This window comes from Girardinichthys multiradiatus, chromosome 4, assembly GCF_021462225.1.
Source record: "Girardinichthys multiradiatus isolate DD_20200921_A chromosome 4, DD_fGirMul_XY1, whole genome shotgun sequence".
In the NCBI taxonomy this organism is placed as follows: Eukaryota; Metazoa; Chordata; class Actinopteri; order Cyprinodontiformes; family Goodeidae; genus Girardinichthys; species Girardinichthys multiradiatus.
This window is the reverse complement of record NC_061797.1, coordinates 28,725,927-28,752,798: the sequence shown is the minus strand read 5'-3', so window position 1 is coordinate 28,752,798 and position 26,872 is coordinate 28,725,927. Positions and strand designations below refer to the sequence as shown.

At 38.5% G+C, this 26,872-nt stretch overlaps 1 protein-coding gene across 3 annotated transcripts in view; it reads right to left on the bottom strand.

Annotated features, from left to right (window-relative positions):
• myo1ea (myosin IEa) overlaps window positions 1–26,872 on the bottom strand; it is a 64,598-nt gene that overhangs the window by 23,039 nt on the left and 14,687 nt on the right. Inside the window, exons 1-9 of one of the 3 annotated variants that reach the window (XM_047364127.1) lie at window positions 23,013–23,137; window positions 16,185–16,328; window positions 15,233–15,322; window positions 12,121–12,215; window positions 5,430–5,517; window positions 2,711–2,800; window positions 1,766–1,897; window positions 887–1,021; window positions 573–705 (exon numbers count right to left, since the gene is read on the bottom strand). In XM_047364127.1, the coding sequence (XP_047220083.1) occupies window positions 573–705; window positions 887–1,021; window positions 1,766–1,897; window positions 2,711–2,800; window positions 5,430–5,517; window positions 12,121–12,215; window positions 15,233–15,322; window positions 16,185–16,328; window positions 23,013–23,069 (964 nt within the window). In that variant the 5' untranslated portion in view covers window positions 23,070–23,137. Of the gene's footprint in view, window positions 1–572; window positions 706–886; window positions 1,022–1,765; window positions 1,898–2,710; window positions 2,801–5,429; window positions 5,518–12,120; window positions 12,216–15,232; window positions 15,323–16,184; window positions 16,329–23,012; window positions 23,138–26,872 lie in introns of those variants that run through there. The other 2 variants (XM_047364126.1, XM_047364128.1) reach the window with 2 other exon arrangements.

The window sequence follows — 26,872 nt, the reverse complement described above, 5'->3', positions numbered from 1 at the left end:
ATTCAGATTACTAAGTGCAACCATACGGTGAGACTGAGAAGAGCAGGAAAGAGCAGAAATTATGAAGTGCTACTATTACGTCTGCACAGAACAGACTCAGGCTTTGTTCTCTGGTGCATTATAGAGATTTGGTGATGAAGAAAAAAATAAAATAAGTTAAAGCAGGAGCAGGCAAACAGAACAGGATAAGAGAGAATGTGTTTTTCCAACATCGTTTAGGCTCTGACAAAAGTCCAGTTTTGCAAAAATTATTAATTTTCTGGTAGTCCACCATTCGACAGGGTTGCTTCAAACTGCTGGCAGCAGCCTGCATTTACACAGTAAAACTTTAAGGTGTGTGAGAGAAATATCCTTTAAATCCGGCCTAAGATCAACAGCTCAGGGCACACAGGAGACGAGAGACAAATAGTCCCAACCAAGCATAACCCCTTTAACACCATTAGAACCGCAGAGATGTTTCTGAGCCTGCAGACTATCCTCTACCACTTTGTAACCAAATGAAACATCTCAACATCAGCGATAAGGAGGCTAGTTTTTATTGTAAATAAGCAAAAAATAATCTCTCTACTTACACTCCTCGCTCTCGACAGCTGCATAGTTGCCTGATTCTCTGAAGGTTATATTCCCCACGTGTAGGACTCCAGCCACAATCTGAAGCACCATGGACCGTTCCTCTGGTGAGATGCCAATCACATCCATGGCTTGCTGCAGAAACAGATAGGAAACGAAATAGCATGCTCAATCAGGACTACAGCGTGTGATCGACAAGAACAAGAGGATGGGCAAATAGAGGGGAACTTAAAGAGAACACTGTAATCCACAGATATGAGATTCATGACAACCAGTGAGAGTTACAACCAGTTCAACATAGGCAACCCGATCGTACCATTGTCTCCTGGAAGTCACTCTTGTCGTTGATGTCATCCACTTTGTAGGAACCAGACTGATTGAGGTAAGTGTAGTAATCCAGGCTTGTGATTCCCAGGCTTTTCTTCTGTGCTCCACTGGCTCCTTCTATCAGCTGGGATGCAGATATTCAACATTTATTTGAGTGTAAAACAGCTGTAGAAGTTTCTTCATACTAAATAACATAAGATAGGCAAATACCAGTGTAACCCTACTAAAACACGGAAAATGATTCATGAGAAGATGAACCAATCTTAAAAAGGTTGAAAGTTAAAGATTGTTTAAAACATTGTCAGAAAGAGCCAAGTTTTACCATCGTGTACAGTCTGATGTCAAAACAGTAAAGAGCATGGACCTCAGACAGCCTCTCCATCAGGCTCTTGGAGCTCTGACTACAGCTGGAATCCACACCTTGCGAATCTCCAGAATCTTCCAAAGCTTAAAATGGGCTTCACCACCATCTTAACTCAACTCTCATTTAATATACTTGAATACAGCACCCTAGGAACAGTCAGTTTAATTGGCAATGGTCTTTTATAGCTTACCCTTCTTGTTGAGGCAGCATCAAAGCCTAAACATTTCTTTAAAATAAAACATCATGGCATTCATTTTAAGAGCTTGACCCAAAGTTTTCAAAACCATGACAAGCAGTCACAGCTTCTTCAGCAGTTCTGAATGAGAAAAGATGTACAAACATATGCTTTTGGTCTTTTTCTTCATATTCTGGCAACGTTTCTTCCTGTCACTGAGTATGGATCCCGCTTAAAAAGTTCAGATAAATTCTCATCATTTTTCCACTGTGCCACAGACCGTGCACAGAAAAACTAATAAAAATGTAACGATGTTTTCCCAGATTCACCTGATAGAAGATATGGAAACTCCTTTCTCCAGGATTCCTCATGACAACACGTGACTTCTCCAGAAGGAAGTTGGAAATTTTCCCCCCATCTGGTTCGCCACCGGAACTGAACTGGATCTCAAAGTATTTCCCCTGTTGGATCAAAGCACTTTTTCTTAGTATCGGAGCTGAATAAAATGAACCTGAAAAGACAGTTATATGGTCTAGGCTTCTGGCACCTGGCCCCTTTAATGGCTTCTTGGTGTGTGTGTGTGTGTGTGTGTGTGTATGCACATCTACTGTATATAAAAATCTGATCCTGCTTTTTTTCAAGGCTCTGGACTCCAGACAATCCTGTAATGTATCACTTTCAGTCAGGCTGGGAGCAGAGGTCCAAAACTGAACACAGGACCTATTTGTTTAATGTTTTCAAATGTTGCGATCCCAGGCCATCAGTGCCAACCCAGTTGTTTTTTCGTCATAACCAATTTAAAACAACTTTGTGGAATCTACTTTAAGCCAGTAAACTTTGGTTAAAGGTTGAGGAAAAGTAGGTTTTTGCCCCAAGCTAACTTTGAATGTCTTTCTCAGCTAAACAGAAGAGGCCTACGTGTGACTTTCTCCACAATGCGTCCTGAGCAGCACTTCTGCTCAACCAGGGCATTCATGAGGTTTGCTGCCTCATGCAAGAAAACAGAATACAAGCTATTACTAGAATCTTTTCAGGTCCAATCCAGGGGTTTGCCACAAACCCCTCTTACTGTAACATAGCTGCAAGGAATGTGGTATCTTGTGAGTCATATAATGGAGGCTTTAATATCATTTTGACTAAGAAGTCCAAGAAAAACATGGGAAAAAAGGGATCTGGAAGGTTTTTAAAACCAATTTTTGTATCACATACTTTTTTTTCTGTTTTTAGTGTTTAAGCACTCTGATTCACAAACAACTGTGCAATGAAAGCCTTACAAATCTGCTGGAGTTGTTGTTCCTCAGAGTCTTGGCGTTTCCGAAGGCCTCCAGGAGCGGGTTGGACTGCAGGATGATGTCTTTGACGTGCTGCAAGGAGACAAATGCTTCATTACGCACAGACAGGTAAGAGACGTCACAACATTTCACACCCTTGCAGACAGCCTGGTGCAGACTTTGGAAGTTTCCACTCAGATACAAGCACAGGCGAGAGCATGAACACCCACACACATCCACAGGCTCATCCACAGACAGCACAGACAGTACACACACACACAGTCTGGAGGACATTATCCTTTCTGCGAGCCATGTGCACGTCAGAGACACATGAGTTTCCAATCTTAACAGCAGACAGAAAGGTTCCCTCTACTGTTATTGCTCACAGAAGCTGAATGGAATCTTTTTCTTTTGCGCAAACACAGTCCTCCATAAAAGAAAGGGATTAACAGTTTAATTTATGCTAGAAAAAAGCTAAAGACAGTAATCAGCTTGCTAAGATTTTCAAAATAAATACAAAAGTATTCATGCTGCTAGAGCTTTTTACCATTTTGTCACTTTAAATCCATAATCTTCAATGTATTTTATTGGCATTTCATGTGACAGATCTACGCAAAGTAGGTCATAATTGTGAAGTAAAATAAATATTCTACATGGTTTCCAGATTTTAATTTGTAAGAATTTTTTAAGAAATGTGGCATGCATTTGTATTCAGCCCCGTTTACTCTAATACCACTAAATAAAATCGATTGCAAACAAACGTTCAGAGATCACCTATTCAGTAAAAAGAGCCTTAGAGGTTTGTTGGAAAACTGTAATAAACAAATAGTAAATTAAGTCAACCTTTGCGTAATTCAGTAAACATCATGAAGACCAATTAACAAAGCAGACAGGTCAGGAATAAACCTACAGAGAAGTTCAAACCAAGATTAGGTAATCAAATAAGATCCCAAGCTTTGAACATCCAACAGAGAACCGTTCAATCAGTCAAACAAAAATCTAAAGATCAAGGAACAACTACAGACCTACTAAAACATGCCCCTCAGACCTGACAACTAGACCAGGCAAGGAGAACATTAATCAGACAAATAGCCTAAAGCCACATTGTAATGGTGGAGGAGCTGCAGAGATCTACAGCTCAGGTGGGAGAATCTTTTGACAGGGTACCTTCATCAAACAGTGGCAAGAAGGTCACTGAAAGCCATAAGAAGTCCCATTTGCTATTTGCCAAAAGCCTTCTGGGACACAGCAAACATGTGGAAGAACGTGCTCCGGTTAGATTTGGTCTACATAAAAAGCACTATAGATTGTCCCGAACACACCAGCACTACTGTGAAACATGTTAGCGGCAGCGTCATGCTGTGGGAATGTGTTTCATCCGCAGAGACAAGGAAACTGGTCCTAGCTAAAGGGAAGATGGATGAAGCTAAACACAGGGCAATTTAGAAAAAATCGAAAACTGGGCAGAAAATTTTGTTTATTTGATTTTCAAAGTTGGCAGAGACAGACCACAAAAGACTTGCAGCTGTAGTTGCAAGAAAAGGTCATTTTACAGTGTATTGACTTAGGTGAGATGAATACAAATACAGGCCACACTTTTCAGATTTTTATTTGTAGAAAGTTATCAAAACCAGGTATTTAACTGTTTACTTCCGCTTTACTATTATGCATTGTATTGTACACTTTGTATTGGTCTATCACACAAAATACATAAGATACATGAAAGTGAGTGGTTGTAATGTGACAAAAGGTGAAATATCTTAAGGATCATAAATAATTTTGCATCTATGCCATTATTCATGCTTGTGAAGCTGACTGAAATCATGTAAATAACAAGTAATACTGAAAAAAATAAACAGAAAAGTGATACAAATGGTATGATTAAACAAAAAGTATAAAGTGAGCAATGATCATAGATGATTTAGAAACTGTTTTTATTCTGTAGCTTACTCTTCTGAAAATAACACAGGTACAACATCTCCATCATTTCTGATTGTGCCTTTGTGAAATCAGCTCTGAGCAGATTAAATATAAAAATAACAGTCTTAGTGTGGGCCATTCCTCATCAAACCTTAGATCTTTATCAAGATTAGGAGCTGGACATCTGCTGGACTAGAGGTTTGGGGTGGGGGGTCAGATGGCTGAAGGGGGGCTGGGAGAGTAAGAGGCTACTGATTGGCTGATAATAGAGTAAAAAAGGATGAGCATGATGGAGTAAGAAGTAGAAAACAGATTTCTTTGAGTTTATATAACTGGTTCCAAATTTGTTTTTACTGCTCGAAAAGTAGGGACCTAAAATTCATAACACAAAGCCTCAAGGGCTTTTGTCTCCAGCTAAATACAATGAATATGTTGTGCAGAGATGTTAGATGAGAAAAATGTTAAAACGGTTTTGTACATTCAAATTTCTCAAAACTGTTGTGCAGGTCTTATTACCAGTTCCAGAGACATAATTGCTGAACATTTTCTGCTGACAAAATTATCAGAAACTAAAGGTTCACAAACACTTGCTCTTAACATGCATACAACATAGTTTTATTTTAACTAGCCCCAGCTTTTTGGACATCTGTGAAAATCTGATAATAACTTATCTTGTATTGATGTTTAGAGGTCTTCACATGCATTCCCTCAGACATCAAACCATCTATGCAACACACATCAGAAAAATGTCTTGTGCTTCTTACACAATGTTCTGAAAAGAGGAAAATTGGATGTTCTTTACCTGCACTCTAGGTCCGCCTCCTGACACTTTGGAGATGTAGCCCATGATATATTTGGCTGCCACAGTCTTCCCTGCTCCACTCTCTCCACTGAAATACAGTGAAAATCTTTAAACACATGTTTTATGAGTCTCCGGGACACATTTAAAGGCATCTCATGGTGTGTGCTTGAACAATCAATACAGGTGAACAATTTTCATAATCTGAAGTTCTTTACTTTTTACTCTTGAAAGTTTGCCAAACTTCAATTTTAGTCTCTCCCCATCAGCAACTCTTACATGCCAAAAGGTCATCACTGTTGAAAACATTTTCAGAGCCACTGGTAACGGTTGCACCAGATATAAAGCTGGCTTAGAAGTCTTATGACTGTACTTGAGATAAACCCCCACTTAACTACATGCACATTTCTGCATACATCCCAGAGGTCTGGCTTTCTTTCTGTTGTTTTTTTTAAAAGCTCTACTGTTCTAATAGCTGTTTTCTATGACTTCCAGGTTCAACCACTAACAGCAGCATTACATGCAGTTCAGATCTCAAGTTCATGGAAAACACTTGTTTGCTATGCTGGTTTTAGCTTTTAGGGACCTGTGCCGTGGAACTGAAAAAAAGACAATATCTGACAGTATTGGAAACAATACCCTTATATATATTTTTTCCTGGCAGATAAGAGAACTCTTGGGATTTAAAAACTTTTATAAGCTCCTCCTGGTCTCTACAGACGTGTTTAGGAGATATAAGCTCTAAAACACTTCCTACCCATAATTTGAAGGTTTTAAAATTGTTAAAAAATATTCAATAATCTATTTATTCCCTTGCTTATTATAAATTTAGAATCACAATCCCTGAAATTGCTGATGCCAAACCTTTTGTTAAAGATAATAACCCTATTGGTACCGAGTTGGCAGGAGGTGCAAGGAAATATGGTCTAAGAGAACATACTGGCTATGCGGGAGTGGTTTTTGGGACCATTTTATGTAAGAATGGTAACATACTCATCAGAAATAAGGTAAACAAAATTGCAAAAACTATCCACTCATCTACCTTCACACTATTCCATTTTTAATTCATGTGGTTTAATATGTCAGTCCATCCTTTGCAGCTGTAGCAGATTCAACTATTCAGTGAAGGCTTTCCACAAGGTTTAGGAATGCATTTATGGGAATTGTTCCAGAAGCACATTTATAAGGTCAGACACTGATGTTGGACAAGTAAGCTTGGTTTGCAGTATCTGCTATAATTCATTCCAAGGTGTTCTGTCGGGTTAAGGGTCAGGAGTCTGCAAAAAACAGTCAAGTCTTTCCACTCCAAACCCACTCAGCCATGTTTTTTGGACCCCACTTTGCACGCTGGTGCAGTCATGTTGGAACAGGAAAGGGGCCAACTGTTCCGACAACAAACTGTACATTGATATACAGTCATCCGAGGGTTGCTCTCCTGACAACTGTTATACCCGGAGTAGTCCATTGGATCATAAGACACAGAGGCATAATTTCCCACTCAAGAGAACATGTCTTCACTTCTCTAGAGTCCAGTGGTGGGATGTGTTACACCACAACATCAAACACTTTGCATTGTACTTGGTGATGTAAGGCTTTGATGGAACGTCTCGGTCATAGGAACCAATTTTATGAAGCTACCCACTGTTACTGAAATAATAACGCCACATGCATTTTCACGTTCTCTAGTTATTAACTCTGCAGAAAGTTGGTGACATCTGTGCACCATGCACCTGAACATTCACACTATGTGGTTTTGTGGGCTGAGCTACTATCATTCCCAATTGCTACCACTTTGCTATAATACCACTAACAATTGACTGTGGAATATTTAGTGGCAAAACAATTTCAAGACTGGCTACACGGGTGGCGTCCTGTCACGGTCTTTCACTGGAAATCCCTGAGAGAGACCCATTCTTTCATAAATGTTTGTAGGAGCAGTCTACATACCTAGATGCTGGATTTTATACACATGTGGCCATGAAAGGACACCTGCATTTAATTAGTTTGATTGTTGAGTGAATACTTTTGCAAGTAAAGTGAATAACCAAACTAGAAAACTGTGTAAATACCTACAAAAATAATTATATGGAAACACTTTCATCTCAATATCTGGAAAACATCTTCTGGTTAACATTATTTTTGGAAGTTTAGTATGTCTAAGGGAAAAGTGACTCACCCTCAATGTAAATCTGTCGTGTCCTGTGCATAAGGCATATGCATAAATGTTAAAAGATATACAACTAGTTTTAAAACCTATCAACTCAAATGCAGAAAAACTAGCCGTCACATCTGGGCATAATTTCTTTCCACACTTTTCCTCTTTGCCTTTAACTGTACCAGCGTTCTACTTTCTGTGATCCGTGTTGTTTGGCAGAAAATGACTGTGAAGTCTGTTTTGGTTTTTTTCGCGTGGGCCTTAAAGCAGAGTCAGGTTAGAGAAGCTGCTGTGAGAAACAGCTGCAGACCGTTAAGGGGCTGCCAGAGGAAGTCATGGAAGCAACTCTATTACAGAACAGTCTCTACAAGGTTGCACCCATCCCCCTATGTAACTCTGTGTGCTAAGCAAGCAAATCCTTAGAACACTGCATAGATTTCCTCAACAAAGTTTAAACTCAGGCAACAAGATGAAACTGCAAGAAAACAAGGTTACTCTTTATGTTTATTCTCAGAAACCTTCTGATCCTCATCTGAGAATATTGTTTTTCCATCTGGAAGTTCATCTTTGAGGAGCTATTTTAAGCTGAAGTGTCAGTGGGAGTTCCGTTCTCTCTCTGCCCCATTTTTGCTCTCAAATCCTAAAGCCATTGTGACTCCCAATGGTGATGTATTAACCAAACAAGGGCACAAGTTGCACAAGACAATACAAAAAAGGTAGCATTAGGTATTCATTTTCATAAATGATTACAAACCTCAATTATGCAAAGGCTGCACAGTTAATGCTAAACTGTATATTCACTTCATGTAGTTGTGATCTTTATGCAGCCAGTTGTTGACAATTTATTTTTTGAAAATATGGCATATATTATGAATCTTTAGGATCTACTTAACAATTAAAACTTGTGATTGCATAAAATGCTTTCACCAAGCACATCATAAAAGCTAAAAGCGTAATTCTAATACATAGTTAACCGATGACTGTTTCAAAATGCAATGATACACTGTAGTATGTCAAATATATTCATCTATTTGTGTTCATTGTAAAGCAGGACATACTGTAAAGTCCAAAAGGAGCTTTTTTGGCAATTGTGTTCCCTCTAGTTTCTAACCTCATCTCCTTTTGTTTGTGTTTTACATACTCTGCATAATAATGTCCAGCGTTTGCTGATATACCTTAGAAACCAACAGGAAAATGGCCTCTGAGGTGTCTTATTATAGTAACAATAATACATCTTAAGTGTTGTGGAGGCCATTTGAGAATAATATGCTATGTTAGTCCCATACATTGTACACTGAATGGGGTATAGTTCTTCTGCTACCCTCACTTCCTAAGAAAGGAAGTTAAAAAGGAAGGCTACATCTGTAAAACAAAAAACTTATTGCACACAGCAAATACTATAAACAAAAACATTAACAGCCTGTCAATAATGAACTGGAGTCTAATTCACTGTCTGAAAGTCAGTTAATTCAAAACAGTAATTCATAATCTGACTCCAAATCAGCAGTCTAAACTGAGACAGATGCAATCACTCGCAACCATGTGGCCAACAGCTTGAAAAGTATATATAGTACATGTAATCCCCCCAATTGGAGACATCTATTCTTTAAAAACAAAATGAATGCTTGCTGTACTTAATGTAATAAAGTTTTTTTTGTTTTGTTTTTAGACCATTGAAACATTAGAGAATAAAAAACAAAAATGAGTGGGAACAATACAAAATTATTTCAAATGACAGAAACACACCAGATTAACTGGAAAAGCAATGCAGTAAATGCAAACTTAAAAACCTAAAATACACACTTGCAATTATGCTGTTAATTACAGATTAATTCAAACACATATTCTATTATATAAGCAAGAAAAATGCCAATTAAAACAGCTTTTTGCAAGACTTGGTTTAGGGAGCCGCTAAGCATCCTACGTTTATGTCTTTCAAACAGAACTTTTGCAGATGTGAAACAGCTGGATTTTTTACAATAAAAGCAGGTTTTAGTCAAATCTAAGTAAGACCTTATGTGCCTGATTTAATCTAAAGCTTGACGGAGGAGGCCAAGCTGCTGTAATTCACCTTTTACAGATGGTAAAATGAAACCACAACCCTTTTAAATTATAGGCTTTCTGTCCCCATGTACTGCACACAAACACCTCAGATTTGACCCGGCACCTACAAGAACTGCTTTTCTCCAGGTCTCTTCAAAATGTCCTTAACCGACCATAGATTTAGTCAAACCTCTTCCACCGTGCAGGTGGCATCCCGAGGCCTAAAAGTATAACTGTGTGTTATGCTAAAAAATTATTTTTACCACTGTGGAAATCCAGAAAGATATAAAGTAATTCAGAGAGCTTTAAAATATTCATAATTAGTTGTAACTTTAAATAGCAATGTTTGATAATATGTTAAACCTTGATTATGAAACTATCTTCTAGCCAATCAGAATTATTACTACATGTGTAAAATGGTAATGTGAAAACAGTTTTAGTCATGTATTTGTATATTTGCTACAGGAAAAGCCTGCTGAGCTTTTTGATCTGAGAATGAAGAACATGTTTTAGATTAAATAATAACATTAATTTTTCACTGGCTGTCCAATGTGACAAAGCTCTCACATTACCAGGTTCAAGTCCACATTTAATTGGCTGATTAGCCCCTTGTGCTGGCTCCTCCACCAAAAGAACATCTTGTGCAAAGGACAGTTTAGACTCAGCCCAAGCAGGGAATCCATCAAGAACTCCTGCTCAACCTGGCCAGAGGACTGATAAGCTTTTGTTAAATGCTCAATTTTCCTCAATTTAGATAATATTCGGTATTCCCAAGTCATAAAACCTTGAGCTCTTAGTAGCAGTAGTAGTTTGTAGACATTTTTATGACGTTTATGTGTTAACCTCAGTTAATCATTGATGAATACGGATTTAGTTTAAATAATAATAAAGAATTATTTTTGAATTTCAGTGAATAGCTCTTTATTATTCTTATCATATAATATTTGGCTAATTCGATACAGTAATTAATATACAGAAATCTCCTCACGCATCATTTCAATGTGACAGAGATAACTCAGTTGGAAGGTAAAGAGTTCATCTGTCAGACTGATGTTTGATAGATTGAGACTAGTTTATGAAAATTAATACTTCAACATAACTACGTTATCTCCATTGTGTTTTACAGTTTTTTTTTTTGTTTTGGCTTCATCATGGTTTAATTAATCTGGGGGAATCCGTTGCATGTGTTTTAGTACATTTAAGGCTATAGATAAATCATTTAGCAAATGTACTAACAGAAGTTATTTAAATATGAAATTGTATTGGGTTTTTTTATTCATTTGGACTGTTACATTTGTTCTTTGCCCTTTTAGCCATGTTTTAACTTGTATTCTTTTTCTTAGTGAAAAGTGCTATTTTATTAACTTCACTTACTGTATGTTAAAACCATAGAGTTGACAAAGGAGATACTATATTTTTACTATGGTTGCATAGTACTGGTCAAGATCTAAAAGCAAAATCTGACAACTTGTATGCTATAATTAGCAGAAAATAAACAAGGCAATGATTACATAATACCACCTCTTTAAACTATAGTACATAATATTAAACATTAGAGGAGTCACAGCTGTGCAGCTCTTCATCAGTGCAACCATTTCCTCAGTAAATGTGAGAAAGAGCCAAATCAGGCTGCAGCTGACCACAATGCATGGCCAGTATTTGACTGCAGCCTTTGTTTACTGATACCAGTTCATCATAAACCAGCTTCCAGCTTTTGTTTGCAGATTTAGTCGATCATGAAATCTCCCTCTGTGGCTTTATGATGGAAACTGAACAAGCAACTGCTGGCTGTCCAAACAGCAGGCTAAAGTGCTGAAGCAGGGGTCATTCATAATGAGGTAAGCAATAAGGGAACCACACTGCTCGGATAACTGGCACACAGGATATTACTGGAGACCTGACTGCACACATTTCTGTCTACAGCTTTGTGGTTGAAAAATCTTCACCAGCAAACTTTACAGAAGGCACAGGTGTTCTTCAGTCCAAACCAGGAAGTTCCTCAAAAATACACTCCAACAGCTGCTGTGTTCCCAGCACACATCCTGACTTAACTGAGACCAGATCTAGCTACCCCTTTAATCATTTCCCTCTTGTGGATGTTATCAAATTTGTCATTATTTTAGATTTTAGAAACTGAAACCATTACGGTGGAAAACAAAACACATCATTCTCAGTCAGTTAGTTGTACTAAAAGATGTGATGGAACTGGTTTGACCTGTTCTCCTGTTACTTTCACATATCATCATCGCCTAAACAGCTTTGTCTTGCTTTGCAATAGCACAAGTCACACTGCAGAGCACATCTCTTGTGTGTGGCTCAATCTCCCAGATCCTGAATATCTCACAAAAATATGAGGATAAAGAAAGTCAATTTAAAAGAGTAATATAAAAGTTTGCTCTTCCAGCGGCTGTTGTGCTCTTGGTTTTCCTATCTCATAAAATGAGAAAGGAGGAGAAGAAGGTGATATGATTTGGTGTATGGTGTAATGATTTTCACCTGATGATGACACACTGGTTCTCACGGTCAATCATCATATTTCTGTACATGTTGTCTGCCAGAGCGTAGATGTGAGGAGGGTTCTCATACTGAGCCTAGGAAAAAAAAAGCTTAGTTAAAATTATTCAGCATTAATCCCAGAAGAAAACCAACAGAGAATTTACTAAGAACAAAATTAATGAAAAAACAGCAATATATTCATAATACAACATAGTTTAGAAACAGACTGAATACTGAGGAAATAAATTTAAACCCTCTTCCCTAGATTATTTAACTGCTCCTAGCGCACACCATACTACCACCTGAAATAAACATCTTAAAAACATTCACAAATATGTATACATATTTATGTATATTTAGAGTTTAACAACATAGTGTCAGGAACCCTAGTCTTTTTTTTTTTTCGAAACATGTATAAACTAAATTCAGCAAACTCTAAACAATGGATTAACGGTTAAACTGTTTTCTTCCCAGCAACACACCTGTATCACCTGGGTTTTATTTTACTTTGTTTTTACTTTTTTGCAAAGCCAAATCTGGTAAGTGTGATGTGGAAGAAGAGAAATAATGAGAGAAGGAGCCAAGAGGCAGACATCCACATCTGCTTTTTTATGAAAGAGTGGCAAAAAGTCATTGTTAAAAGAAAGCCAATAAGAAAGCCTATTGCTAAAAAGCCTAAGTTTGCCAGAAGCCACAAAGGTTAAACAGCAAACCATGTGCATCCACAATACATTGTGGTGGAAACATCATGCTATGGGGATACTTTTATTGAGTAGGAAAAGGGAAGCTGGTCATGGTTGATGGGAAGATGGATGGATAGATCAAAAGGGGAAAATTCTGGGAAACAAACAACGAGAGGTGCAATGTAATGGTCTAGAACTTGGAGACCTGAGGGTGTGTTCCAACTACAGGGGGATCACACTCCTCAGCCTCCCTGGTCAGGCCTATGCCAGGGTACTGGAGAGGAGACTCCGGCTGATAGTCGAACCTCTGCTTCAGGAGGAGCAGTGTAGTTTTCGTTCCGGCTGTGGAACACTGGACCAGTTCTACAGCCTCTGCAGGTTACTCGAAGGTTCATGGGAGTTTGCCCAACCGGTCCACATGTGTTTTGTGTTTCAACTACAGGGGGTCCACATGTGTTTTGTGTACCTGGAGAAGGCATTCGACTTTGTCCCTCGTGGTGCCCTGTGGGGGTTGCTCTAGGAGTACGGAGTCGGGGGCTGTTTATTAGGGGCCATCCGGTCTCTGTACAAGCGGAGCAGGAGTTTGGTTCACACTGCTGGCACTTTGTCAGACCTGTTTCCGGTGCATGTTGGACTCCAGCAGGGCTGCCCTTTGTCTCCGGTCCCGTTCATATCTTTCATGGACAGGATTTATAGGCGCAGCCAAGGGCCGGATGGGGTCTGGTTTGGGGACCAGTGGATTTTGTCTCGTCTTTTTGCAGATTGCCTCTAGTCAAGACCTACAGCATGCGCTGGGGCGGTTCGCAGAGAGTGAAGCGGCTGGGATGAGGATCAGCTCCTCCAAGTCCGAGGCCATGGTTCTCAGCCAGAAAAGGGTGTCTTGTCCTCTTAAGGTTGGAGTGGAGTTCCTGTCTCAAGTGGAGGAGTTCATGTATCTCGGGGTCTTGTTTATGAGTGAGGGGAGAATAGAGGGGGAGATCGACAGAAGGATCGTTGCGGCCACCGCAGTCATAAGGTTTGTTGTGGTGAAGAGAGAGCTAAGCCGAAAAGCGAGGCTCTCGATTTACCGGTCGGTCCATGTTCCTACCCTCACCTATGGTCATGACCGAAAGAGCAATATCCCAGATAGAAGCAGCTGAAATGTTAGAGATAGGGTGAGGAACTCGGCCATCTGGTAGGAGCTCGGAGTAGAGCCACTACTCCTACACATCGAGAGGAGTCAGTTGACGTGGTTCGGGCATCTATATCGAATGCCTCCTGGAACATCTACCTCCCACTGGGAGGAGGCCCAGGGGACGGCCGAGGACAGATTGGACGGACTATGTCCCCTCGGTCCCGAATGAAGTGGAAGACAATGACGAGTACATTTTTCATTTTACCTTATGATTATGCCAATTATGCACAAGTTTGTCTTGCAAATGAAGTGCAAATGAAGGCACAGTGGCAGCAAATGTATTTTTCCTTAAAGCCAAATTTTAGAACCTCTCTTTGCTATACAAAAAAATAAATATGTAAGGTTTTTGTATATAGTTATCTAATTATTATTATAGACAGGGACAGTATGTTAGACTGTTGCATTTTTCTTTCAATTCTTTCAATTTTTGTTTTTTTCTTTGTTGCATTGTTCATTTCTTTTCAGGTCTGTATTGAGATTAGAAGAGAGGACAATAAAGTAAAAAAAAGGTAATCATTATGACCTTCGCCACCCGAAACCAACCGAGGACAAACAATAAGTTATTATACAAATTCCTTGTATGTCCAAAAACGTACTTGGCAATAAAGCTTTTCTGATTCTGATTCTGATTCTGATTATAGATTAATAGCAACCAACTCAAGATTAAGCCTTTTTGCTTTTAAATTTCCACTGTATTCATTGTCTTTCCAAACTATTATAAATTACTTATATCTACTGAATTTGATAATAATGAGAAAACAGACAGCATTTTTGCACCATAATATTTTGTTTGTGACATTTAAAGACAAATATCTTGCTTTATGCCTCATGGATTGGGGAAGTGAATTAGATATGTTATACTAAACAGATCTAAACATTCTGTTGCATCCTGCTAACTGCACAAAGAAAGTGCATCATGGTTATGTATAAATTCTATGAAAGTAGTTCTTGGGCATGAATGACCCTCAGCGTGCCCACAGTCTGTCAGAGGACTGGATTTCAGTCTGCTCCTTGCTTAAGGAAACGGCCCCACACTCAGCACACTGGCCAAGAGAGTAGGCAGACTTGAACAGGCTGTTCTAAGAAGGTGCTGCCAAGCACACTCAATGGTTGAATCCAGTTTCTGACAGAAACATCTGCGCCAAGTGGCTGGAAAATTTGAACATCAGCAGTCTTTGTCTTTCAGGCAGTGATCATCTCAGATTTGCTCGGACAAAATGTTTTGTGTATAGTGTCATAGTTTGGATGTACTTACAGCTCCCTGATACATCTCGATTTCCTTCTCTCCAAAATATGGCATCTGTTTGAAGGGGTTGACAGAAATGAGCACAGGGCCGATGTATGTCTGGTGAGATTATGCGTTAAAGTTCATAAAAACCAGCAATGAAGAAACAATATCAAACAATTACAACCAATTGTAATAAGAGTGCAACAGTACTGCAACAGCGAATTTGGTGATCATGCCTGGTCCTAAATAAGGGCTTACAAATCCTAGGGAATGGACCTTCCATGTAATGCTGAGGTTTTATGCTCCGAACACAGAAGGCCGCTCATGGCAAATAAAGCTGCTATTGTGGGTGGCCCACAGTGACCCACAGCCTTAACAGGGAGACCTCCCAGTTACAGCTATTTATTGACGCAAATCAAAGGCCTGACTCAGTGCTCAAGAGCCCAAATCAGCCAGCATTTACTAAACTTCATGATCCTAAGCACTGCCAGAGAGGCGATGAGGTTCATGCAATGAGCCGCTTTGAGAACATTCAAAGAAGGTATTCATTCATTCATTCATCTTGCTGTACGTCATAAGCAGCTTACTTCTGCAGCAAAAGCTGCATGTTGAAAACCTAAATGTTGTATTTGTGCAGAATACTGAATCAAAATCCAGTACAGAATGATTCCCTGAACAGGCGTTTCTCCAATATGTAGATTGCATAATAGAGAAACATAATAGTGCGCACGTCTGACGCACAGCAGGAACAGCAGTCGGAGTTTTGGGTAAGGGTACATACAAAGAGGCCCTTTCCCACCTTCTCATGACAGAGGGGGATCTCAGGGGGAATTTGCCACCTTCCAACACTGACGTTGAGGATTACTCACTGCTAATATGTCACAGTGAACAGGCATTCAGCTATTCTGGGAAAAGTGGGAATGAGGTGGCTCGACCATTTCTCACAGGGGTATGAACAGCCAGTGCAAGCAAAGGATACAAAGATGTAGTCATCCATGTATCTCTTCTTGAGGTTGTCCACGATGCTGTCCTCACTGATCTTGCTGAGCAGGACCATGTCATCCACGCCGCTGTGCTTGACATTGTGGCTCTGCCAGTGGTACCGGTAGTGGCCCCGGCTCCCCTGAAACAAAAAACACACACAATGCACAATTGTTAGTTCACTAGGAGAAAGACAATGGCATGAACAGATCTAGAGTCTGACATCACGGTGCACCAGATGCACTGATACAATACACCACCCAAGGCCTTTCAGCCCGCTCAAAACCTGAGGCAGTGAGGGTTTTATCTTCCTGTTGAACTAACCACAAGCTGAAAAGTCAACGTGTGCAAATCTTTTTTATTCCTTTAACACTGTGAACCATGTTTACTTTGAAATCATGCAAGTTCAGATTTCCACAACTGCTGTGTGTTATTTATTCAAGTGTTAAAGATGCCGAGACTTGACTTTTTTTCCAAATCCCAAACCTCCTTCCCCCTACATCCTTGGTTTTCTTTCAGCCGAGTTTGTCTCAGGAGATCTGAGGTCATTCATCATGTGCTATGAGTCAGAGCCGCTTGGCTACTGTGGATGAGGGTCATAGTGTGCTGCGAGGAGTGAGTCTCTTTCTCCTGGATGGACAACAACTCAAAAGCCACACTGAGTATGTGGGACAGTAGTCAACACACAAGTTAACTCTAAACTTCCCCAATCTTCAGTGAGGAAATATGAGCGCAGGGAAGAAGAAAGCCGCAAATTAAACATTTTACAGGAAAGAGAAAATTCATGCATTCACTCTAAAACATCTGCATATAAGATTAAGTTAAGATTTCTAACAGAAGGACAATTTTGAGATCATTTTAATGCTTTAAATTTTTAAGTGAGTAACACAAAATGAATGACGATCTCAAATAGCTTTGATAAGAATTACCTTCCTTTAAAAAAGGTCAAAAGGCCAATTTCAGTTTCTAACAAAATTTTTTAAATGTTCAGAAAATCAAAAGTTAAAACCTCAAATCATTTCCTTCCCTCCTAGGATTAAATCTTGATTCTAAAATGTGCTCTTGTTTTTAGGGTCAAGAAACCATCTGTCTTGTTATTATTGTCAGAATTATACTGTGGGAATATATTTCTGATTTAGACTATGTATTAACAGCGTACAATAGAACAGTAACAGGAATAGACATTATTTTAGGGTAAAATATGGGATGGATTACCAATTTCAAAGATTAAATAGAAAAATATCTAATTTTATCAATATTCTATTGTTGTTAAATTGTAATTAAAATACTATGAACAGGACACAATGTTAAATTATATATCTGGCAGATTTAGGTTTAAAATTATTTTCATTCAACAATAAAGCCATTTCTCAAGACAGAAAAACAATGTAAAATGAGAATCAATTTGGAAAAAAAACTAATCTGATAATTTAAATTATTTTATTTTACAAAAAAATGCATGTTGGAAATTAAATTATACCATTCACAAGAATTTGTGGAAAAAAATCTTTATTGGCATTACAGCAATCAAATATTTCCTATATTTGCTAACTAGCTTTTTGCATATTTCCACTGGCGTTTTGAATATTTATCTTTGTTTATGAGCTCCAAGTCATTGAGGTTAGAAGGTCTCTTTGCCAACACCTTAATCTTTAGATCCCTCTGCATATTCTCTGTGAGGTTGAAGTTGAACTCTGGCTGGGCTGCTCCAAGATGTTAATATTACTTCCAGTCAAAAGAAACATGTTGGTAAAGTTAAAAGATTATTTTCAACCTAAATCTCCCCGGGGTATGAAATGTTTTGGCTAAACTTTAAATGCTGTGCACTGACTATTTCAAAATGTTACAATGATTAAGTGTTAGCCATGTGTTTCCTGTAGAGTTGTGCCAATCAATCAGCCAGAGATCAGAAATGGCCAGTTTTCCCTCGTTCGCCTCTGACTGGTGATAGGCAGGCCAATTAAATACTCCCACAAATTTTACTCTGCAAACACATCAACCAAGGGGATGTACTTTTTGAGTTTAATAGAATCAGATTAGGATTAGGGACATATGCTTTGATGCATAAATAGGGATGATCTTGTAATCCTTTTATTTTCTCTTGAATTCAGAACTACCTCTAGTTGGGAACCTTCAGCACATTTGTTTCTCTTTTAGAGATCCTTAGAATAAAAATAAAAATATGAAACCTTAAGCAGCATTAGCAGAAGTAGCTCAGACCTGAAAGAAAACATAAAATCAGTCTTGGCCAGGTTATACATCTCTAGTCTGGTTCTTTTTGTTTTAATAGAGGCAGAAATAAATGTAAACCTCAATAACAAGACGCAGCGCTGATTTAATGTGAACCAAAATTACTCTGGAGCAGGTAATTCATTCAGTGTAAAAAAAAGCCCATTAATCTCAAAAGGCTAAAACAACTTTATGTTCTAGACTTTTTTCTAATTAACACTTCAGCCTTTATTCCTACATTGTTTTACCATATTGTTGGTCCCCCTTGTTATAAGCGAATAAAGACATCACAACAGGACATTAGATATCTGCCATATTTCAATAAGGTGTGTTACACAAAACATAAAGCAGAGAGAAAAGCATATAGCTTAGTATATGAAATTATGTTTTTGTTCACATTAAGTGTTGCACAGGGCAGCATTTGCTGATTTCAAACTAAACCAAACAGAAACTGCATACGGATCTAACCACCTGGAAAAACATCCATCTACTTAGTTTGCAGCAACAATGATACATATTGTAATATGCTTCATCACAATAAAAAGACTGGTTTTGCAAGAAAACATGCTGGTTTCAGCTCTGGGATTTTTTGAACAACTGCATTGGCTGAATTGGGATAAAATGCATCACATACTCTCTTAATATGAACTCTGACTGATAAGGTTTCAGAACATTCTCAGTGTAAACATGGCTTAAATGTAGCCTCAAAGATGAAGAAAAAAAGTTCACCAAATCTATTTATTCCAAAACCTATAAGAGAGTTAAACATTATACTAGTTATAGAGGTCCGAATTTGAGTTTATCCTGTAAAATATTAACATCGACCCTCTATGTATCAGTACCTTAAGGAATCCTTCTTTGTATTGAAATATGTGATGTAATGTTTACATTGCAACAGGTGTGATATAGAAAACAAATTATGTGAATGTTGCTCCATGTCTGAAAAGAACAACACATGCAAACCTAGGTGAACACTGCTAAAGAAAGTTAATACAGTGCCTTGCGAAAGTACTCGGCCCCCTTGAACTTTTCAACCTCTTGCCACATTTCAGGCTTCAAACATAAAGATATAAAACTCAAACTTTTTGTGAAGAATCAACAACAAGTGGGTCACGATCATGAAGTGGAATGAAATTTACTGGATGTGTCAAACTTTTTTAACAAATAAAAAACTGAAAAGTGGGGCGTGCAATATTATTCGGCCCCTTTACTTTCAGTGCAGCAAACTCACTCCAGAAGTTTAGTGAGGATCTCTGAATGATCCAATGTTGTCCCAAATGACTGGTGATGATAAATAGAATCCACCTGTGTGTAATCAAGTCTCCGTATAAATGCACCTGCTTTGTGATAGTCTCAGGGTTCTGTTCAAAGCGCAGAGATCATCATGAAGACCAAGGAACACACCAGGCAGGTCTGAGATACTGTTGTGGAGAAGTTTAAAGCCGGATTTGGATACAAAAAGATTTCCCAAGCTTTAAACATCCCAAGGAGCACTGTGCAAGCAATCATATTGAAATGGAAGGAGTATCAGACCACTGCAAATCTACCAAGACCCGGCCGTCACTCTAAACTCTCATCTCGAACAAGGAGAAGACTGATCAGAGATGCAGGCAAGAGGCCCATGATCACTCTGGATGAACTGCAGAGATCTACAGCTGAGGTGGGAGAGTCTGTCCATAGGACAACAATCAGTCGTACACTGCACAAATCTGGCCTTTATGGAAGAGTGGCAAGAAGAAAGCCATTTCTCAAAGATATCCATAAAAAGTCTTGTTTAAAGTTTGCCACAAGCCACCTGGGAGACACACCAAACATGTGGAAGAAGGTGCTCTGGTCAGATGAAACCAAAATCGAACTGTTTGGCCACAATGTAAAACGATATGTTTGGCATAAAAGCAACACAGCTCATCACCCTGAACACGCCATCCCCACTGTCAAACATGGTGGTGGCAGCATCATGGTTTGGGCCTGCGTTTCGTCAGCAGGGACAGGGAAGATGGTCAAAATTGATGGGAAGATGGATGGGGCCAAATACTGGACCATTCTGGAAGAAAACCTGAGACTGGGATGGAGATTTATCTTCCAACAAGACAATGATCCAAAACATAAAACCAAATCTACAATGGAATGGTTCACAAATAAACGTATCCAGGTGTTGGAATGGCCAAGTCAAAGTCCAGACCTGAATCCAATCGAGAATCTGTGGAAAGAACTGAAGACTGCTGTTCATGAACGCTCTCCATCCAACCTCACTGAGCTCAAGTTGTTTTGCAAGAAGAATGGGCAAGAATTTCAGTCTCTCGATGTGCAAAACTGATAGAGACATACCCCAAGTGACTTGCAGCTGTAATTGCAGCAAAGGGTGGCGCTACAAAGTATTAACGCAAGGGGGCCGAATAATATTGCACGCCCCACTTTTCAGTTTTTTATTTGTTAAGCAAGTTTGACACATCCAATAAATTTAATTCCACTTCATGATTGTGTCCCACTTGTTGATTCTTCACAAAAAAGTAGAATTTTATATCTTTATGTTTGAAGCCTGAAATGTGGCAAGAGGTTGAAAAGTTCAAGGGGGCCGAATACTTTCGCAAGGCACTGTATAACAGCTAGAAAACTATTGAAAAGTCCAGGATGAAAGAGCAACCAGTAGTAATTGTACTTTCAGTAATTAACTTTAAAATACCCAGTCCAGGGGAAGGACCAGGATAATTTCCTATTTTGCAGGGTAAATTGTTTAATTTAAGGCAACCGTATTAGAGCCACTTTACAGAGTTATAGCAGCGTTGAGGAATGTTAACAGCTTTTCAGACTAATTTCAGGAGTGTGATCCTGCAAGAGCAAATTGTTGTTTGGAGAGTCTTCAGGTCATACTGTTTAACAGTTTTTAAAAAGGTTAACTCCAGTCAAGATTGTTTATATGGCATGGTTCATGAGGGTTGAAAAGGAGAGCAAAGAGCAACGCTTACACTCCCATTCAAAATAACGGACAAATAAAAGGAAAAGGATGAAATCTAGACTTCTATGTTTAAGTAAAAAAGATGAAGAAGGAAAAGAAGAAGAAACCTGTTAATGGATTATGGTGACTTAAGCAACATGAAGGGTTGAAGTGAACAAACCGGTGGAGATAGTCAAACGGCCTGAAACCACAGTGCGGTGAAAGCATGCTTGCCCCCTGAAATGTTTTTTTTTCTTCTGTTTTTCCTTTTACATCACACTTAAAAAAGTTTCCTAACAAACACATTTTATTATTAAAAGAACAGACTAAATACAAGAAGCAGTTGATGATTTTGTTTATGGGAAAAATCACCCAAACCAACCTGGTTCAATGTGAAAAAAATAATAATTCCCTAATTCAGAGTGTGAAAATCCAGTTTAAGGTCGTGTCACAAGCACTTCAATCATATCTGAACTTTGACTAGCCCTGGCAAAAAACTTTATTTTTTTGTTTTTGAGCCATTCAGAGGTGGACTGGCTGATATGATTGAGGTTATTGTTATGTTGCATAAACGGAAGTCCACTTGAGCTTAAGGTCAAACTGAGGACCAAACATTGTCATTCAGGATTTTCTAGTACAGGGCCAAATTTGTGGTTCAAACAATTACAGCAAGTTATCCTGGTCCTAAAGCAGCCCCAGACCAGTACCACTACCACGACTTCCAGTATGATGTTCTGTGTTGGTTTCACACCAGATGTGAATTATATGAGCTTAAACTGTCAAAGGACAGGGTTGAATGTAATGGTTGAGTTGGCTCTGAGAACGGCCGTATCACAGAGAGGTCTTCTGGGACAATTCAAATAAGAAAAATAAAGAAATCTTCCTATAAAACTTGTTTTTACTGTTTTTAGGTCATATTTTATTTGAATATTTATTTAGAGCTGAATGTTTTGAGTATTTGTACACATTAACAGTACTGTTACTGTGTTTCTAATGTTTTTGTGGTTGTTTTTTTTTAAAACAGGTTTCTCTTGTAAATGATATCCTGGATCTCAATGAAACAACCTGTATAAATAAAGGTAAAATTAAAAAATGTAAGCGTTTTCTGCTTTAGACACTAGAGAAAATACTCCTTAAACAGGAGTTTAAGTCTCTAAATGGAATTGATATTGTTCAACTGCTCTGTCTTTTAATTTAGTATACTGCAAAAAGGGTAAAGAGCTTTTCCACCCGCAGAGAAACTGGTGCCAGAAAATTGTGACTCAAACATGAAGTGAAAGTATTCAAACTGCTATACATATAACATCTCTGTGCTACATAGTAAACTAGAGATGTATGAGGTAAATGTCAAATGTTTCAAGGATTGCCTCATTTGCTTGAACCCCCCTGTTCAGTGAAGGAAGCAGACTTACAAAATGCCCTTATGTTCTCCAGTAAACTGAGGGAGTAGGTGCACAGAAAAGGAGGGCCTTGCAAAAACATTCAGGAGGTGCTTAGAAAAGCCAAACTCTTCTGCTGGCTGCTGAGCTGCACCACAGCCGCCAGATACGACAGTCTATGTATCAGAGTGTTGATTTTGGTCAGACCATGATGCAGAGAAACACTGGGAATCCAGATGGTAGAAGAGTACATCTTAGTTTAATGGAAATAGTCAGAACTTACAAGATAAGAACCCAGGAGAACATAGCAGGAGATAAACTGGCTGAGGATCTGGAACATTGCAGGATGAGGCGACGGGGAACAAATGAAATTGGTAAGCTTATTGTGACGGAGCAGTTCTGTCCCTTCCGTTGATAGAACGCAGGGAAGGTGAATGGCGACACAATGGGAACGAGGAGTAGTAATCAGATGAATGCTTACAGGTGTGCTGGCCAGGTGAAGGGAGCTGAGGTAATGGAAGTTGGTATGGTGACTAGAGCTAGGAAACGCAGAGACAGGAGGGGAAACTAATACTAAACTAAACTGGGAGGAACAGGGAAAGAAACCTAAACATAAGCTGATGTAAAAAGTAACTCTAGGAAGAACTAAATCTAATGATGTGGAAGGGACTACGTAAATAAGCAGACTTACTGAATAACAGAATATAACTGACTGGCAGGCACTAATACAAGAGGGATAAACGAAGAGAACTAATAAACTAGAATAATGCTGCAAGAATAAATAAACCTAACTAGCAATGAACAAGCACTAAGCGAGAAACTAAATAAGAAAAAGCCATAGAAGGAAAAGAGAACTGTACTAATAATAATAACCAGAGGAGAAAACCATTCTAAGTAATAAATAAATGAGAAAGCAACCACAAAGGGAACTATAGGCAAGTGGAGAAAGGACTACTAAATCTAGGGGGCAGGAGAGAGAACAAAAACTAACATCAGGATGACAGAAGGAATAAACAAACATAACTACTAAACCCAAAGAAATAGAAACACATAACTGAAAAAGTAAACAAACACAAAACCAAAACAAAGTCCAAAATGGCAGATGCTGACACTATGGTTGAAATGTCACTTTCACACTTCGTTTAGGTCTGTTCTAGGTCTAAGACCGGTTATATTATTGAATAGTGTTCTCTGCATTCGCATACAATTTTAACTCCTCAACAAGTGTAAAAGCAAATACATAAAATTATATTTTACTGCTGAAACTGACAATTGAGAAGGTTTTTCTATCCAATGTTGACTCCTACATTTTATACAAAATAACTACTGTACTGCTTTATATGCTTTCGATGCAACCTTAGGGAATAGTAATTTTTAAATATGAGATTGTATGGAGCAATTCTGAGCAGCCTGTAATGCCTGCTGCAGCAAACAGTCCCAGTTTGTCGAAGAAGGAAGATGTTTCCTTTGTAGTTCAAGCCAAGAATCATTTCAAGTAGGGCCATTCAAAAGTAAATTTATACCATCAGTAATGCTAGAAACAAAGTACACAATCTGCCAATTTTAGTGTGTAAATGTTTGAATGATTAGTTCTTTACCAGATTGTAAACTGATTTAGATCTAGTGTTCAAAACCAAGCACCACAGATTTCAACATGTCATTGACCACAAAACAAAAACAAAGCCAAGAGGGATACCCCAATGATAATAATAATAATAATTATTATTATTATTATTAAGACACAAAAACCATGCTAGCACTGATTTGGGTGACTAAATAGCTATGCTCCCAATGTTGTTCCTTTTCATTGTGACAGCTTGTGTATTTTTCGATATTAAAATGTAGGGATATGGCTGTTTACTGATTATTCAATTAATATGGATGAACAATAAATCATGAAGAAGCAACAATTTAGAATTTTCTGTAAAATTTAATTATAATAAAGAGATTTCAGGTGAGACACCTCAAACATAATTCCCACCCAAAATGGATGAAATTGCAGTTTTATTGAGGTGCAAATGATTTTATGCTGTCGATATGAAAAAAAAAACCAACAAAAATACAAAACAGAACTCTAAGAAAAACCCTAATGCTAGCGGTGGAGTATGGAGGTAGGAATGTCCTGATTTGGGAATGCTTTGCTGCAGCAGGACCTATCTAGGTCGTCATCATAGAATCCACCATGAATTCTACCGTGAATCAGACGGTGTTTGAGAACAATTTAAGACTATCATTAGAACCTGCAACATGTCAGAAAAACCACAAAAGAACAAATAAACAGTCCTGGGCCGAGTCAAAGTCCAGATCTTGATTGCTTATGTTCATATATGAACATTTCTTTTGAAAGAACCAAATATTTACTGAGGTGTCTGAAAGTTTTCACATTGCTGATAGGTACCAACAGATTGAACAGGTAAGAAAGGTTTGGGTTGAAGTTGATTAGAATGATGGAAAATTACTGTATAGCTCGATTCCTCCATGAGAACCTCCCCGAATCTACAGACTGAGAACGTTCCGACTGCTGTTCGCTAAAGGTAAGTTTCCAGTTATCCCACTACTCCACACTACCATGCACTGGGTAGCACACTACTAGTGGAGCCTGAAATATCTTAACATCCAACAACACCAGCCTTAACATACTTCAATTAAGCATAAAATGACACAAACCAACATTAAAGTTCAACATTATACTTTTCTGTGGCTATTTTACAAGATTAACATTTTGTTTTGCACAGATTTACCAGATAATCATTTCACAAATTCATCTTTACCACAGGTTATTCAAAATACTGTCCCCACTTTCTCAAATTGTGGTGTGTATTTCATCACATCTTCTTTTTAAAATGACCGTGGGGTAGTGGTGGTGGAATAAGAATATCAAAGCAGTGTACACAAACACACGAGCATAAACACAAGGGACATCTGTTACAATATAAAGTCAAGAGTAGGCATAACAACAGTCTCTATGGATCCACAGATTTCTCTCAGAGCAAAAACAAACAGATGCAGCAGAATAAAGTGTGACGTCACCAAAACACTGTGCTAAAAACACAACAGACTTGAGATGTAAACAGCAGAGAAGAGAGCATTGTTTCCTTACATCAAATAAGAGTTTATCTAAGGTAAAATCTGAGAGCTTTTCTTCTAATACAAAGGAATCTCAACCCCAGTTCCGATCCATAAGCTCAGGTTTTCCTTTCATGCAAATACCATCACCAAATATGGAGAGTGCCGAGCTCTGGCTCTGCATACAGGAAATGGCTGGGTTTGATTCAGTATCATAAGCAGCACTGTTCCCCACATTTTTCTCTTTTTCCCCTTTTCCACACCAGGGAAGGACATATAGTCCACCAAGGACTGAAACTGACTGCTCTGCTCGTCTAAAATCAATCCTCCTCTCTGAAATAGGGACAAACTGAAGTGCTTCTTCAGTGTGAGATAATCCTCAAGAGAAGTCACTCAGAACTAGGCTGGAAGCAACTGACTGACATGTACAGCTCACCACAAGTGGTGAAATTAAATATAACACTGAGCGTCATTCTCACCACAAACAGCTTAAGGTTCGGCCCTGGACCACGCCTCCTGGTTAGTCATCAGATTAGAGAAGGAATGTCTAATGAAGCAAAGCTCTAAGACTAAATCTTCTAGAAGAACACAGCCTTCTTACATTTATGAAAATATTTGTTTCAGATTACTCAGGCAAAGAGAAAATTCAGATAAAAACAAGGTGAGTCATGCAACAGAAATGGATTTACAGCAAACACAACAATAAATCTAAAAACCTACAGATTTCCAAAAACAGCAAAACATTTTTTACACATTTCAGGAAACAACCTTAAAATTAGAGTTTCTCACTGCTTAGTTCACCTCATGAGAGGTTTCTTTCAAAAACAACACTGTAGCTTCGGAGAAAACTTATTTATTCATGCAGGAGATCACATTGTGGTTTGACCACCTACAAATCTACTCTCACAAAATCTGGACTGTAGCATTTTACTGCAGATGCAGCCAGACGCTAAAAGATGCATGGTTCAATCGCCATACCAGTGGTTTTGCGTGTTTTAGGTCACTGACTGTAAATTATGTATTCTTTACGCTACTGCCAACCATTTTCCAAAGTATACAGACTTTTATTGATTTCCT